Source organism: Maylandia zebra, linkage group LG6 (assembly GCF_041146795.1).
Source record: "Maylandia zebra isolate NMK-2024a linkage group LG6, Mzebra_GT3a, whole genome shotgun sequence".
NCBI classification, from domain to species: Eukaryota; Metazoa; Chordata; class Actinopteri; order Cichliformes; family Cichlidae; genus Maylandia; species Maylandia zebra.
Window position 1 is genome coordinate 44,860,521 of NC_135172.1, and position 16,784 is coordinate 44,877,304.

Sequence of the window (16,784 nt, forward strand, 5' to 3'; positions counted from 1 at the left end):
CTGACTTCAGACATTTTAGCAGATACAAACTGAGCTCGAGCAGCTGGAGGCACTCTCAGGCTGAGTTGGTTACCCGTCACTCCACGGTCCCGTCCACTCCACCTGGCCCCACGGGTTCCTCATCCTCACCAGCTTCTCCTGACGCCCTCGGTAGTTCACCTGGGAATGAAAACAGTTACGTGTCACTTCCTCCTCCTTCATCTCCGTCTCATCCTCACTGCTTCTCTTTTGACGTTACCTCCACGGCGCCCGTCAGCGAGTAGGCGTGGCCTTTCACCAGCTTCTGATGAGTCACAGCTTCAGAGTCTGCGGCGCTCGTGATCTGCAGAGAGACAAGCACAGCCCATCACCACTGACCCCGAGTCCAAGGCCAACAACCCAACTCCGACCCCGGCTTTCGCCTCCTCCATCGAATAATCCCGAAACACACCTCGGAGAATCTGAGAGAACCTCACTAACTGAAGGAAAAAGATGGTTTCTCTCCACACTCACATCGATGGAGCAACCCAGCAGCGATCCAGCTTCCAGCGCCTTCTTGATGATCTGGAACAAGTTGGAAGGGGGCTTTTTGAGGTCGTAGTCCTCTGCGATGCCGCCGGTGAAGTCCTCGAAGCCCTCAGTGGTGGACCCGCCAGACAGCGCCTCGTAGCAGCCGTTCACTCTGCACACAAAGAGCACAGAATGGCATGAAGGTAGAGCCCTTTCAGAGCACCAGAAGACCAAGAGCATCCACGGCGGGGGTCAGAAGCTCCCATGCACTAACCCTGGGCGTGAATGTGAGGTTTACCCTGTAAAGCCTGTTATATCATATTGGATACATGAGTTTCTGAGACCTCCATCTCATCAACGTGATCAATACTCGACATAATTTCAACATGTTACAGACTAAACTATGTTTTTGTCCAAAATTGTTGCCAAAACTGCCGAATGTATCAAATGCGATACAAAACTATATAATAAATAAATATAAAAACATATTATACACAACATATAGCCAAAAAACGTTTGTGGATTTTGTTATAAGGGTTGATAAACATCTCAGTTCCAGACAATCTGAATTTTCTGACTGTCAGAAACCCCAGGCTCCTGATTCCCAGAAGCCTTTGCCCTGGTCCTGCTCCTCTCCCTTTGGTTGAGGCGGGTCTTACTTGGCGTAGGCTTTCTCCAACAAGGCGCTCCAAAACTCCCTCCCCTCGGCCGAGTGCACGAACATCAGCTCGCCGTCTTTGACCGGCAGCCGGTCGTCGATCACCACGTCCACCCACTCACCGAACTGCCAGAACTGCGGAGGGACAGCAGAGGACAGAATGTCAGGCTTTTACTTTAAAAGTCTCTGTGAATTTGCAACCTATCACTGCATTGTGGGCGGGTCTAATGGTCAGGGCCCACCCACTTCAATAACAGCTGTGAGAATATTTTTAGGTTTCAGTTTTTAAGCAAACAAAAGGCTGAACGTGTTTTCATTTCTGTAAAAGTAAAAATAACATTTATGAACTTATCGCAGGTGAATTCTGACCAATCACAGCAGCCCATTTCTCACGGACCAGTAACAGTGAGACCCGAGCGGCGTGATGCTTCAGAGTAGGGCTGAAGGTCAGGTGCTCCAAACCAACCTCAGACTCAAACGCTAGAACGGGCGTTTCCCCGCAGCACGCCGTGTAGAGAGACAGAAAGGCATGAAAAACAGATGGTTTCATGCATCGGTCAGAACACTGCGCTGAAAACACCTCACACAGGTCGAGTTACAGGAAAAGCAGAAAGATAAGGTTATTGCGCCGTCCTCCTTCAGAGGTCGCTCTGTATCTGCGAGGTCATTGGTTGCTTGTGTTTCTGCTGGATTCTCTCTCTCGGGGTTTAACGACCCACACTCAGTGAGTCCTCGCACACAGCAGGAATAACACACTCACGCAGTATTGTTTCTGCAGGGCGTGCCCCCGTCATAAACAGAAGCTTCAGCAACAAAAGCATAACTCTCAGTAATTACAAGGCCCCGCCCAGCTCGCTGCCGTGCCCGGCATGAAGCACTAACACATAAACTCCCACGTGAGTGGAAAGCTTGGTGGAGCGTGAGGCGTGACAAACATGGCTGCTGGCGTTGTTGTGAGAGCCGCAGCTTTCTGCCGATTGCCGCCGGCCGCTGACGCAACTCCACAGGGTCCAGCTTTACGTCAGCGAGGCCTGACAACATCAACCTGTACAGGTGTTTCACAGAATCACACATTAGTTACCTGGAAGTGGAAGATGCCGGCGTAGCTGTCCCCAAAGTCCTGGTCCGTGGGAACAACTCTGGCCATCACATATTCATTCAGGGTCAGAGAGGCGATGGCCGCCAGCAGCCAGCAGTCACCTGGACAGACAGGAAACACTCAGTCAGCGCCCACTCCTCAGCACTGCCCCCTGCAGGCCTTACTTCCTGTTACAACTAAAACACTCATAAATATGTTTTACACCTGATTGGCCCTTATGACATCCTCCGCACTAAAGCCATGATCGCCTCTTTCACTGGGTTTTAATCAAACGTGTTGCATCTGTGGTGCTCGCGGTCAAAGGTGACCGCCACAGGAAATGACAGCTGGAGGGCCAAGCAGTCATTGGGTCATTTCAGGAAATGGTTATATTTAGACAAGTACTATCTCACACACACACCTGCTAATCAGTAACAAACAATCATAAGCCTTCGTCATACAGTAACCTCACAGCAGCCAGGTTAGTGGTCACATGGCATCATTAAAGACGCTGCAGAAACAGGGTCCAGAGATCCAGCTCGGGTCAAGCTAGCAGCTACTGTGTCACCATCCACCTGTCGGTCAAAGAGGCCGCGCCCCCTAATCCATTATAAAATCATTGTGGCGGGGGCGTGGTCTGCTGGCCTGCTGCAGAGGAGGGGTGACACAGTGACTTGTACAGGACTGTTTTATTGAGGGAGATGTGTCTTATCTGTGTCCGCAGTGAGAAGGAGCAGGTGATGCTGGGAGAGAGTCGGAGTGGCTGCGTCCGAGGCGGGCGCCAAAAACCGCAGATTATTTCTCAATAAAAGACAGTCTAAGCATTAACCAGTCGTGTGCGCGTGTCCTGTGTTACAGTCATGCTCCCCCAGTTGCTGACATTCTGCACACACCATTACACACTCACTACAAATACAGGACTCGACACAGTCACTTTAACCACTTTAAATCCTCATTGCACAGCTTTTACACAACTGTAAATACGAAACAGCGTTCTTACATTCTCTAATATTGAATACTTTAGTATTTTGTTATTTTTATTATTATTTTTATTTTCTTCTTTAATATAACTGCACACTTCTATATGTTCATGTAAAGCTGAGGAGCACGAGCCAACAAATTTCATTACGGGTAAATGTTGCTATGCTGTTTATCTGCATATGACAATAAAATCTGAAACTTGAAACTTGCTATGAAGGATGAAACTACCTACAGAGATCGATCAGTTTGAGTATCAGGCTGTAAACATGTTTGTTTTAACATGGGAGTCTATGGGCACTGACTCACTGCTGCCACCGCTGGACGTCAGAGGAACTGCAGGTCTGGAGTGGCTGGTTAGTGCTGCCCCCTACAGGCTGCACAGACGCTAATGAGATTAGCGTGCAGTTTAACCCTGAAAATATGCCCAGCTCTGATTGGTGCACACCGTTACAGGTCACACTTTTCTAACAGAGCCCGGAGAAAAAAAACACGCTGCCACAGGTATTCATCATCATCATCATCACATGTTCAGACAGACGCTCTGCTTCCTGTCATGCAAAAGCAAGAAAAACCTCAGCTCACACTTTAATTATTCGCTCGACCGCCGTGACGCCTAGGGAGGAACTCAGACAGCGCCGCAGGAAGTGAGTGCAGCGAAAGAAGCCTGTGACCACAAACATCCAGAGACAGAGCTCCGCCTCTAATCGCAGCTCAGCGTTACACAACAGTGCTCTGGGGTTTCACCGAGGCACGAACATGACTCATCCACCACCACACAGGCACTGGGTTTGTGTCCCTGTGAGGACCGCCGGGCTGCAGGCACGCTCACACCTGGATCAGGTCCACATCTGGATCAGGGTCCACATGGAACCAGACTCAATTTCAGGCTGTGAGTCATGTGACAGCAGGATGTCCTCAAAGAGTTGCAAACACAGGCGTGTGTGAGTGTGTGTGTGAGGGTGTGTCCTCATTGGCTGACAGCTCATGCCCCTCGCTCTCTCTCTAACAATGGCTGGTAGCCTTTTCCTGTCTGCTGCTTCCTGTTCAGCCAATCAGGGACCAGCGTGGCAGAGCCGCTCAGCTGCTTCTCATTAAAATAAAAGTTCTTCAGCAATTTGATGGAGAGGGGGCATGTGACCCCCCCCCCCCCCCAACTGTGAGCCTGAGACTTTAAAGCCTGTGATCATGTGACCACAGAGATACTATCTTTGTGTGTGTGTGTGTGTGTGTGTGTGTGTGTGTGTGTGTGTGTGTGTGTGTGTGTGTGTGTGTGTGTGTGGCATGAAGGAGATTAGACTGAACCAGCTGAGAGCATTGTCATGGCAACTTTGTTTTCTTTCTGCCTTTTAAGGTGGAAATGATTCTGCAGCCTCTGTCTGTGCGACAACGACGGCCTGAGGCAGAATGACATGTTATTAAATGTGTTATTAACATGTTTATTAACATGTTTAATAAAATAAACATGTCATTAAACAGGTTTATTAACATGTTAATAAACCTGTTAATGTTTATGTTAATAAACATGTTTAATAACATGTTTATTAACATTATTGGGGGTGGCTGTAGCTCAGGTGGCAGAGCAGGTCAGCCACTAATCAGAAGGTCGGTGGTTCAATCCCAGGCTGCCTCCTGGCTGCATGCCAACATGATATTAAACGGGTTTATTAACATGTTATTAAACGGGTTTATTAACATGTTATTAAACGGGTTTATTAACATGTTATTAAACGGGTTTATTAACATGTTATTAAACGGGTTTATTAACATGTTATTAAACGGGTTTATTAACATGTTATTAAACGGGTTTATTAACATGTTATTAAACGGGTTTATTAACATGTTATTAAACGGGTTTATTAACATGATATTAAACGGGTTTATTAACATGTTATTAAACGGGTTTATTAACATGTTATTAAACGGGTTTATTAACATGATATTAAACGGGTTTATTAACATGTTATTAAACGGGTTTATTAACATGTTATTAAACGGGTTTATTAACATGATATTAAACGGGTTTATTAACATGTTATTAAACGGGTTTATTAACATGATATTAAACAGGTTTATTAACATGTTAATAAGCTTGTTATTAAACATGTAAGAACCCATATTGAGTAATAAATAGCGAGAGCTGTACAACACACTTTATTCTTTCGTTATGACACCCTGTGACATCACGAGGACGTCAGAACATCCTGACGTCATCACATCATAATAAAATGTCATAAACCATGAAAGAGCGTGACAGCGCGGCAGTCGGGGAGATGCGCTCTGGTTTGTTTGTGGAATAAATAAAGTTTGAAATGAAAAGCGCAGCGCTTTACTGAGTAAAGGGCTGTTGCTGAGGTCTCCATGACGACGAAATGGGGTCAGAATCGATCAGCCGACCATTTCACAGATCCTTTTATGGCTGAAAGCTCTGTGGCCTCTGACCTCTGTGCAGTCTGATTCAAAATGAGAATTCAGCTGACTGAAGCTGTGAGTGATGTCACACCAGCACTGCTCTCGGATTGGTTTTCGTTAAATCGGCTCAATGAGTTTGAACGCTCAGGAGGCGTGGCAGCCAGCACAGACCGGGTGAGATGTGCTCAGAGACAGTAGGAAACTCACCCAGTGCGCCCTGGCAGATATCAGTCCTGGTGGCCCCGCCCACGATGAACTCCGGTTTAGAGACGAGCTCCTGGAAGACAAACCAGAGACAGTGTTAATGATGCTGGTCAGGGCCACGCCCACTCAGAGTGGGGAACACAGAGCTGCTGGGGTGTGTGTCCAGATTCAGATTGCTCCTCAGACTGAATCTGCTCCCAACACACACACACGCACACCATCACTTGAAGCTCTCAGGTTAACCTCAGCTCCTCCACCTGAAACAGCTGGTCGGACTCACTGTCTGCGTGCACGCCCACCGCTCCCTCACTGCTATTCCTCCCGCAGCAGCAAGCACTGACTCATCAGGGAGTGACTCAGTGCGCATGCTTAAGATTGAAGGGACGCATTTTATGAAACGGAGCAGAGATTCACCAAAACTCCTCTCTGCTCCTTCATGTCCCTGCCGGAGGCCTGCTCCTCTCACAGGTCTGTGAGATTATCATCTGTGAAAATCTCTCTGGGTACCAAACAGTGTGTTTTTCCATCAGGCACAACCACCCCTCCCCCCCCACCCCGGTCCCGGTTCTCACCGTGGGCCTCTTCCAGCTGACTCCGCGGACCTTGTAGGAGCTCGGGCCCAGCTCGTTGAAGCCCAGAGACTCGGGCGCGGCGGGGAACGTCGGGTCGCAGAAGAGCTTGCCCGCGGAACGGCACTGGGCGCGCAGCGCGTTGAAGTTCTGGTTCAGGTACGGGACCGCGTTCGCGTTGGTGCCAAAGCCCGCGGACAGAGCGCGCTTCTTGGCCAGAGTGGACGCAACGCCGGACATGATGAAGAGGAGGAGAGGAGGAAGATCACACGGCTGTAAACTCCAACAACTTCAGCTGCTCAAAGTTTTCCCCACGCAGACCGCGCCCCGAACCAGAGGAGGAGCCACAGCCTCTGCCAGCCTCCACCCACCTCCAACCGCTCAGACGTACACCTCCCTCTGAGCAGGGAAACACAGCACGCGACGTGTTTACTGTATTTAAGACATCATATCACGCACACACACAGACCCACGCACACTTACCACCATCATTATCAGTGCTCTGCTGCCCCGCCCATTCTGATCACCTTCAGTTTTACAGAGCACCCAATCACAACAACAGTCGCCTCAAGGCGCTTTATATTGTACAGTAGAGCCCACAATAATAGATACAGAGAAACCCAACAATCATATGAGCCCCTATGAGCACTTTGGACAGTGGGAAGGAAAAACTCCCTTTGAACAGGAAGAAACCTCCAGCAGAACCAGGCTCAGGGAGGGCATGACCGGGAGCAGCCCTGGAACAGTGCGACTTCCTCTCACCTGTCTTTCAAAGAAACATGAAGAGCGCCCCCTGCAGGCAAACAACTCATTTTAATTGATCCTAATAATCAGTAAATATCATGTTATTTGATTATTGTTATTGATTTCTGCACCATCCACAGCAAATATGATGCAAATCATGTTCAGCAAAGCATCTCCATCCTCCGCTGATCCAGCCGCTCAGGTTATACAGGTGTTGATCAGAGTGGAAGTGCCGTGATTGGTCAGAATCAGCCCGAGATACATTCATAAAACACAAACCCCTGTCACAGGTGCTGTTGGTCTCCTGTTTCTATGGCAATTTCTCCCAATCAGCTGTTCGTCAAACGTTTTGATGCTCTGGTGTAATAATGTGTGTGATTGAATGCATTATCATCATGCGACGATAGCCACCTGTGCTTTCAAGTTCAAGTTTTATTTGCTGTGTCCAAGTAACATAGATACATCTGTCAAATCAGCATACACCGTGAGATCGCCATACCTGTATCATCAAACGACACAATGAAATTCTTCAGCTCAGAGCGCCTCAGCATTGCACATGAAGTAACACTTTGAGACAAGACGTATATCAATAAACATGTACAGCGTGCCCAGTGATTGTGCAACATACTGTCTGATGTCTTAGCAGTTCAGCAGGTTGATGGCTTGAGGGTGTCGCCATGGAGATGGCGTCAGGCAAAACTACAAAAACGTGTCCGAATTTCAAAGAGAAGAAGAAACGACAGGAGAAGAAAAGCAAAGAGAGAACGAGAAGAGAGCCCTGTCGGTCACATCTGTGCGAATTCATGTGGAGGAAACAGGAAGCGCGTCTGTGTGTTACTGCGTTGTCATGGCGTCAGGTCTCTTTCCTGTTTTATATTTGAGAAAAGCTTTAATATGTAGAAGGTTTTTATGTTCCCAAGCCTCTGAAGCTGAGCTCATGTGTTTGTTTAAGCAGTGCTAAGATACTAACCCTGTTATTAATAACAATAATAAACCCACCACCAGTAAACACACTTCATCCAGATTCAGTCCGCTTTCATTTACACAGCTCTCACTGCTTCACGCTGGAGCAATTTGGCAACAGTGGAAAGGAAGAACGACCTTTTAACAGGAAGAGCCCTCTAACAGATCCAGGATCAGCATGAAGAGCGTGAGCAGGCTTGCGCAGCGGCCCGCCTCTCTCTGTTGCGTGCCAAGCGTTTGCTGTTTTTTGGGCGTCTTATCAAAGAGCCGTTTAGACTGAGCGGCTCAGACATCAGAGAGAAAACAAACGAGCTGCTGTTTGAAGAAAGAGGCTCCGGCCGTTAAACATTAATGAGATAACAAGCAGCCGAGCTGCTCCATCTGCTGCACAGGTGAGAACAGGGCTTCAGTTCAGCTGCTGTCTTTCAACAGCGTGCAGAGTAAGGATCGCGTGACGATGTGAGCTGACGCTTCTCAGTGACATCAGTTCTGAGCAGGAATTTAAAATAACGCGTAAAATAAAAACAGGTGACAGGAGCCGTTTCTGCTCGGTCTGAGTCACTCCTCGGGCTTCTGCACGAGAAAAATTTCACATCAGTCGATGTTTGATGACCCTCGTCATCAGCTCCATGCTTCCCTCCATCAGAACCGGGCTTCGTCACAGCAGACTGAACGTCATCGTCACCTCTTAGCCGATCGATAGAAACACTGCTGCGGTTCGTAATGATTGTTATCATCGCTAATCATGTCTCGTCCAATCAGGAGCTGTGTTCTGATCCTCGCTTCATCGCTGACGGAGCCTGAAGAACAGACGTCTGTCAGGGAGATATTAATGTACAGAATTCACCTGCCTGCTGCTACTACTGCACATTCACCCAGTGTATATACTATATGTGTGTGTATATATATATATATATATATATATATATATATATATATATATATATATATATAAAAACACCCAGCACGCCCCCTGTGGGCGGTTTATCCTTCAAGCTCGGGTCCTCTACCAGAGGCCTGGGAGCTTGAGGGTCCTGCGCAGTATCTTAGCTGTTCCCAGGACTGCGCTCTTCTGGACAGAGATCTCCGATGTTGTTCCCGGGATCTGCTGGAGCCACTCGCCTAGCTTGGGAGTCACCGCACCTAGTGCTCCGATTACCACGGGGACCACCGTTACCTTCACCCTCCACATCCTCTCCAGCTCTTCTCTGAGCCCTTGGTATTTCTCCAGCTTCTCGTGTTCCTTCTTCCTGATATTGCTGTCATTCGGAACCGCTACATCGATCACTACGGCCGTCTTCTTCTGTTTGTCTACCACCACTATGTCCGGTTGGTTAGCCACCACCATTTTGTCCGTCTGTATCTGGAAGTCCCACAGGATCTTAGCTCAGTCATTCTCCACCACCCTTGGGGGCATCTCCCATTTTGACCTCGGGACTTCCAGGTTATACTCGGCACAGATGTTCCTGTACACTATGCCGGCCACTTGGTTATGGCGTTCCATGTATGCCTTGCCTGCTAGCATCTTGCACCCTGCTGTTATGTGCTGGATTGTCTCTGGGGCATCTTTACACAGCCTGCACCTGGGGTCTTACCTGGTGTGATAGACCCCAGCCTCTATGGATCTTGTGCTCAGAGCTTGTTCTTGTGCTGCCATGATTAGTGCCTCTGTGCTGTCTTTCAGTCCAGCTTTGTCCAGCCACTGGTAGGATTTCTGGATATCAGCCACCTCCTCTATCTGCCGGTGGTACATACCGTGCAGGGGCCTGTCCTTCCATGATGGTTCCTCGTCTCCCTCCTCTTTCTTGGGTTTCTGCTGCCTGAGGTATTCACTGAGCACTCGGTCAGTTGTGGCCATCTTCCCAATGTATTCTTGGATGTTCGTTGTCTCATCCTGGACTGTGGTGCTGACACTCACCAGTCCCCGGCCCCCTTCCTTCCGCTTAGCGTACAGCCTCAGGGTGCTGGACTTGGGGTGAAACCCTCCATGCATGGTAAGGAGCTTTCTTGTCTTTATGTCAGTGGCTTCTATCTCCTCCTTTGGCCAGCCTATTACCCCAGCAGGGTACCTGATCACGGGCAGGGCGTACGTGTTGATGGCCCGGATCTTGTTCTTACCATTCAGCTGACTCCTCAGGACTTGATATATATGATATATATATATATATATATCATATATATGAGATATATATATATCATATATATATCATATATATATATGATATATATTATATAATATATATATATTATATAATATATATATATATATATATATATATATATATATATATATATATATATATATATATATATATATATATAGATATATATATATATATATATATATATATATATGATATATATATATATATATATATATATATGATATATATATATATATATATATATATATATATGATATATATATATATATATATATATATGATATATATATATATATATATATATATATATATATATATATGATATATATATATGATATATATATATGATATATATATATGATATATATATATGATATATATATATATATGATATATATATATATATGATATATATATATATATGATATATATATATATGATATATATATATATATATATATATATATATATATAATGTTCTTCCTCTACACCCCCCCAATTTTTGCACATGTCGAGGAGCGTGTCAGGCTACATTTCACTGTGTGTTATACTTGTATAACTATGCATGTGACAAATAATAAAGAACCTTGAACCTTGAACCTTGAGAGCTGGGTGAGTTTGATGACAGCAGGCGTGCTCGTCGCTGACAGGAAAAGGAAACATCACACAACACTTAAACTCTGCTTTAAGAAGTTTGTAAAATAAAATGCGACAGAGAAAATCACCCCAGAGAATAAATTTTCTGAAGTGGTTTGACGAGTAAAGGACAAAAACTTTCAGCTCCTTTATCCACAGAAATGACCCCTCAGAGGCTCAGCGAGTGATCATGTGACCTGTGTCTGTCAGGTGACTGCTGGCTCCTGGCGGCCATTGCCTGACTCTGGACCCTCAGATCCTGAACAGAGTGGTCCCTCCTGGGCAGAGCTTCACCTCACAGTATGCCGGCATCTTCCACTTCCAGGTCGCTCACCTTTTTAAAGAAACAGAAATAACACACAGTACAGGGTGGGGGTGTAATTACAGAGGAAGTGACATCTTGTTCACATCTGTCCTCTGTAGTTATGGCAGTACGGGGAGTGGGCGGACGTAGTCGTGGACGACCGGCTGCCCATCAGAGATGGGAAACTGCTGTTCGTCCACTCAGCGGAGGGAGTGGAGTTCTGGAGTGCTGTGCTGGAGAAAGCCTACGCTAAGTAAGAGCAACCTGTGAGGTCTAACAAAGCTGACCTGTAATTAAACTCACTTTTATTTATGTGGCACCGAATCACAACAACAAGTGGCTTCATGGACAGATAGAGCTGGGTGTCATCTGCATAGCAGTGTAAATGTATGCTATGTCTTCTAATGATGCTGCCTAAGGGAAGCATGTATAATGTAAACAGAATTGGTCCTAGCACTGAACCCTGTGGAACTCCATAATTAACCTCAGTGTGTGAAGAGGACTCTCCATTTACATGCACAAACTGGAGTCTATTAGATAGATATGATACAAACCACTGCAGTGCAGTACCTGTAATACCTACAGCATGTTCTAATCGCTCTAATAGGATATTATGGTCGACAGTATCGAACGCTGCACTGAGGTCTAGCAGGACAAGCACAGAGATGAGTCCACTGTCAGAGGCCATAAGAAGATCATTTGTAACCTTCACTAAAGCTGTTTCTGTGCTGTGATGAGCTCTGAAACCTGACTGAAACTCTTCAAATAAACCTCTGCAGATGATCTGTTAGCTGTTTGACAACTACTCTTTCAAGGATGTTTGATATGAAAGGAAGGTTGGAGATTGGCCTATAATTAGCTAAGACTGCTGGGTCTAGAGATGCTTTTTGAGTAAAGGTTTAACTACAGCCAGCTTGAAGGCCTGTGGTACATAGCTGATCATTAGAGATAGTTGATCATATTTAAGATTGAAGCATTAGTCTGAAAGAAGCTGTTTTAGCTCCTCCTATTTTGAGGCCACCCTTTCTTCTGACCCTCAGCTGACCCTTCTCACCAATTAAGCATATTAGGTGATGTGCATCTCTGTAATGAGAAGGGGTGTGGTCTAATGACATCAACACCCTATACCAGGTGTGCATAATTATTAGGCAACGTCCTTTCCTTTGGCAAAATGGGTCAAAAGAAGGACTTGACAGGCTCAGAAAAGTCAAAAATAGTGAGATATCTTGCAGAGGGGTGCAGCAGTCTCAAAATTGCAAAGCTTCTGAAGCGTGATCATCGAACAATCAAGCGTTTCATTCAAAATAGTCAACAGGGTCGCAAGAAGCGTGTGGAAAAACCAAGGCGCAAAATAACTGCCCATGAACTAAGAAAAGTCAAGCGTGCAGCTGCCAAGATGCCACTTGCCACCAGTTTGGCCATATTTCAGAGCTGCAACATCACTGGAGTGCCCAAAAGCACAAGGTGTGCAATACTCAGAGACATGGCCAAGGTAAGAAAGGCTGAAAGACGACCACCACTGAACAAGACACACAAGCTGAAACGTCAAGACTGGGCCAAGAAATATCTCAAGACTGGTTTTTCTAAGGTTTTATGGACTGATGAAATGAGAGTGAGTCTTGATGGGCCAGATGGATGGGCCCGTGGCTGGATTGGTAAAGGGCAGAGAGCTCCAGTCCGACTCAGACGCCAGCAAGGTGGAGGTGGAGTACTGGTTTGGGCTGGTATCATCAAAGATGAGCTTGTGGGGCCTTTTCGGGTTGAGGATGGAGTCAAGCTCAACTCCCAGTCCTACTGCCAGTTTCTGGAAGACACCTTCTTCAAGCAGTGGTACAGGAAGAAGTCTGCATCCTTCAAGAAAAACATGATTTCCATGCAGGACAATGCTCCATCACACGCGTCCAAGTACTCCACAGCGTGGCTGGCAAGAAAGGGTATAAAAGAAGAAAAACTAATGACATGGCCTCCTTGTTCACCTGATCTGAACCCCATTGAGAACCTGTGGTCCATCATCAAATGTGAGATTTACAAGGAGGGAAAACAGTACACCTCTCTGAACAGTGTCTGGGAGGCTGTGGTTGCTGCTGCACGCAATGTTGATGGTGAACAGATCAAAACACTGACAGAATCCATGGATGGCAGGCTTTTGAGTGTCCTTGCAAAGAAAGGTGGCTATATTGGTCGCTGATTTGTTTTTGTTTTGTTTTTGAATGTCAGAAATGTATATTTGTGAATGTGGAGATGTTATATTGGTTTCACTGGTAAAAATAAATAATTGAAATGGGTATATATTTGTTTTTTGTTAAGTTGCCTAATAATTCTGCACAGTAATAGTCACCTGCACACACAGATATCCCCCTAAAATAGCTCAAACTAAAAACAAACTAAAAACTACTTCCAAAAACATTCGGCTTTGATATTAATGAGTTTTTTGGGTTCATTGAGAACATGGTTGTTGTTCAATAATAACATTATTCCTCAAAAATACAACTTGCCTAATAATTCTGCACTCCCTGTATATAAAAACAGCAATAAGGAACCTGTAGCTGTGAGGTTTACTTATGTGTTTAATACCAGTGTCTGAATATGACAGGAAGTGAGGTCAGGCCCTCGGGTACTTGTCACATCATCAACTCTTCATCAGCTGTCCAGACCTCCATATGTGATTAATGCCGTATTTAAGCAGCTGTTTATTGTGACTGCATCTCTCTGACAGCAGGAGGTGGTGGTGGGTGGAGGCATTTACTCAGTAAACATGGAGCGCCGCCCGGCCCGGAAAGCAAACAGAGCTGCACAATCAGCGTTTCAGGTCAAAGTGATTTCCAAAGCTCACCGACCTCCAACACACTCGAAGCGCTTCATAACTGGGCTTTTATTTTAGAGGGCTCTGCTGTAGTTTCTCTGGTCATTTTTTATAAATGATATTTGGTCCTGAGCTTCTCTGCTCCTTCATCCTGCTCTCAGCTCCTCGTCCTCCTCTGTGGAGAACAGAAGCTCTCAGCTCTAAACTCATAAGTTCTAATATTCAGAGAGACGGTGGATATACACTACCTGTCAAAGGTCTGGACACACCTCACTTATTTTTACGACATTCGACAGCGTTGATACTGAAGACATCAAATATATGAAGCAACATGTATGCAATCATGTAGCAAAGAAAAAACAGATAAATGTGTTCATATTTTAGATTCCACCCTTTGATTTGTCGACAGCGCTGCAAACCCTCGGCCTTCTCCCAGTGAGCTTCATGATGTCGTCACCTGACATGGCTTCACCTCACAGGTGTGCCCGTCAGGGTTCATTGGTGGAGTTGGTACAGCTGACAGCCTGTTTGACAACTGTTAGAATTCATCTTATGGGAGGAACCAATCAGCTAATTAAAGAGAAACAAGAGTCCATCATTACTGTGTGTATAAATCCTGCACTTAACACTATGTTACTCTGTTGGTGTCGGGGACCCGATCCTTTGGGTGGACCAGTTTTTGGCGCAGCGTGTTTTGGGGTTTAAAAGCCACAGAGACCCGGTATTTAGAAAAAATACATCTCTGCTGCTCCGATACTCCTGACACGTACGGGATCACTGCAGGTTTCTCTTAGGCAGCGGTTGTCCTTCTCTCCTGGATCGGCTGGAGCTTTCCCAGCTTTGACAAATGTCTTGACCATCAGTGACTGTTGATCAACGACAATCTGCAATTTTAATGATCAAGAAACTGACCTCACAGCCCATTGTTCACACAGTGGGCTGGTTTCAGTCTTTATTTCCTGTTTATAAGGTTGTAAACCTGCAGTCAGCTGAGACTGAAGGAGTCACCTGACGATGCTGAAACATCCAGATGAACAGAATCAACCTTTTGGGATTTCTGCACCTGGATAACCGCGCATCAACAACCAAGCAAAGGGTGGTGACTCTACAGAATCAAAGTTATTTCACACTTTTTGTTTCCCACGTGTTCATTCATAGTTCTGATGCCTTCAGTGAGAATCATGAAAATAAAGAAAAAAACCATTAAATGAGAGGCTGTGTCCACACTTTAGACTGTAAAAGGTCTGCAGCGCACATAGATTCGATAAATAGACAAATAGATGAGAAGTGAAACAGAAACTCTGAATGCCCCTCAAAGTAAAGCTTTGAGCGTTTTTGTGTCAGAGCCTGTCAGACCTCTCCCTCAGCAGCACTCAGTCACAGTGTGACGGCGCCCTCTGCTGGTTCCTCGCAGCATCTCAGCTGGACTCAGGCTCGAGTGCCAGACGTGCACCACCTTCTGTTGTCGTTGTGCTGGAAGGTGAAACTCATCTTCATCTTTCTGGGACCCCTGCAAACAGAAACCACCACACCACGCAGACTTTACAATATAGGCACCTTCAAGTGTCTGCTGTCTGTTTTGTGACAAATAGATCGAATTGAAATAAGCCTAATCTTGAAAGTAGAGATAGTGTCTGTCTCCTGAATCCAAACTGGAAGCTGGTTCCACAGAAGAGGGGCCTGAAAACTGAAGGCTCTGCCTCCCATTCTACTTTTAAATACTCTAGGAACAACAAGTAGGCCTGCAGAGCGAGAGCGAAGTGCTCTAATAGGGTGATATGGTACTACAAGGTCATTAAGATAAGATGAAGATGCTGAGGCACTGAAATCAATATATAAATCATGATGTCACTGGCTTCCTGTTAATGTTACAGTGCCCGATGTCATTAAGCACCAATGACATCATGGAGAGGACCAGTCAGAGAGTAAATGAGTACATTTACTGTATTACTAATGTACTTGTAGTGAAGTTCTTCTGTTTTATTCTACTTTCATATGTTGGATTCAAATATTTCACTTTTTTTTCTGTCACTTTAATTATTGAAACATGCAGTCAGTTCTTTACTCACCAGGGGCCCACATGTTCAGTCTAGTGTCCTCTGACACTGAGCCATGTGTCAGAGCAGCTCTGAGCCACCGGCATGGTCCTCACAGGTGTCCCTGTAGATATGACTTCACGGAGACACCAACCCTCCTCTTCCTCCTCACTGCACTGTTAGCACTTGGCCCCAACCCTAAAAATATCCTTTTTTTTTTTTTTTTTTTGGCCTGTCCCGTTTGGCTCTTTTGCATCAGAATTGTTGTTTAAAGGCAAAGAAAGATGCCCAACGGATTTACTTTACCAAACTGACCATCCCAGCCTTGCCGTAATGGTCCATTTGATTCACCTTTTATTGTTTATTTTATTTTCACTTACTGAATACGGGACAGACTTGACTGGGGGACAGAAGGGGAGAAAGAAAGAGGGAAAGAGAAACAGCTGAGAAGAGGGACGGGGGAGAAGGGCAAAAGACAAAAACCAACAGAATGAGCAGAGAAAAAAAAATGCATATATCAATCACCTGGATCACCTGCTGAGAAAGAAAAAAGAAAGCAAGCAGAAGAGAACAAGAGTAATAGAATAAACAACATCACAATGATATATGGGAATATGACAGTAGATACTAAATATTAAACATTATTGTGCAGCACATAAGATCAACAGAACACAGTGTGCTTTGAGGTAGGAGCCAAAAAAGGTGTAGTTTGTGGGTGTGATCACCCGTGTGTACACCTGTGAGC

The 16,784-nt window shown here is 45.5% G+C and overlaps 1 protein-coding gene and 1 long non-coding RNA gene across 2 annotated transcripts in view; one reads left to right on the forward strand and one right to left on the reverse strand.

Annotated features, from left to right (window-relative positions):
• LOC143419081 (uncharacterized) overlaps positions 1-3,047 on the forward strand; it is a 13,500-nt gene extending 10,453 nt beyond the window's left edge. The window contains exon 3 of the long non-coding RNA XR_013099064.1: positions 2,950-3,047. This is a non-coding gene — a long non-coding RNA (uncharacterized LOC143419081). The remainder of the gene's footprint in view (positions 1-2,949) is intronic.
• The window catches only part of LOC101468385 (calpain-2 catalytic subunit), a 12,394-nt gene extending 5,676 nt beyond the window's left edge, over positions 1-6,718 (reverse strand). Inside the window, exons 1-7 of the mRNA XM_004574030.6 lie at positions 6,392-6,718; positions 5,823-5,892; positions 2,229-2,347; positions 1,149-1,282; positions 493-661; positions 239-322; positions 74-159 (exon numbers count right to left, since the gene is read on the reverse strand). Of these exons, the coding sequence (XP_004574087.1) occupies positions 74-159; positions 239-322; positions 493-661; positions 1,149-1,282; positions 2,229-2,347; positions 5,823-5,892; positions 6,392-6,628 (899 nt within the window). The 5' untranslated portion in view covers positions 6,629-6,718. The remainder of the gene's footprint in view (positions 1-73; positions 160-238; positions 323-492; positions 662-1,148; positions 1,283-2,228; positions 2,348-5,822; positions 5,893-6,391) is intronic.
• Between the last annotated feature and the right edge of the window lie 10,066 nt (positions 6,719-16,784).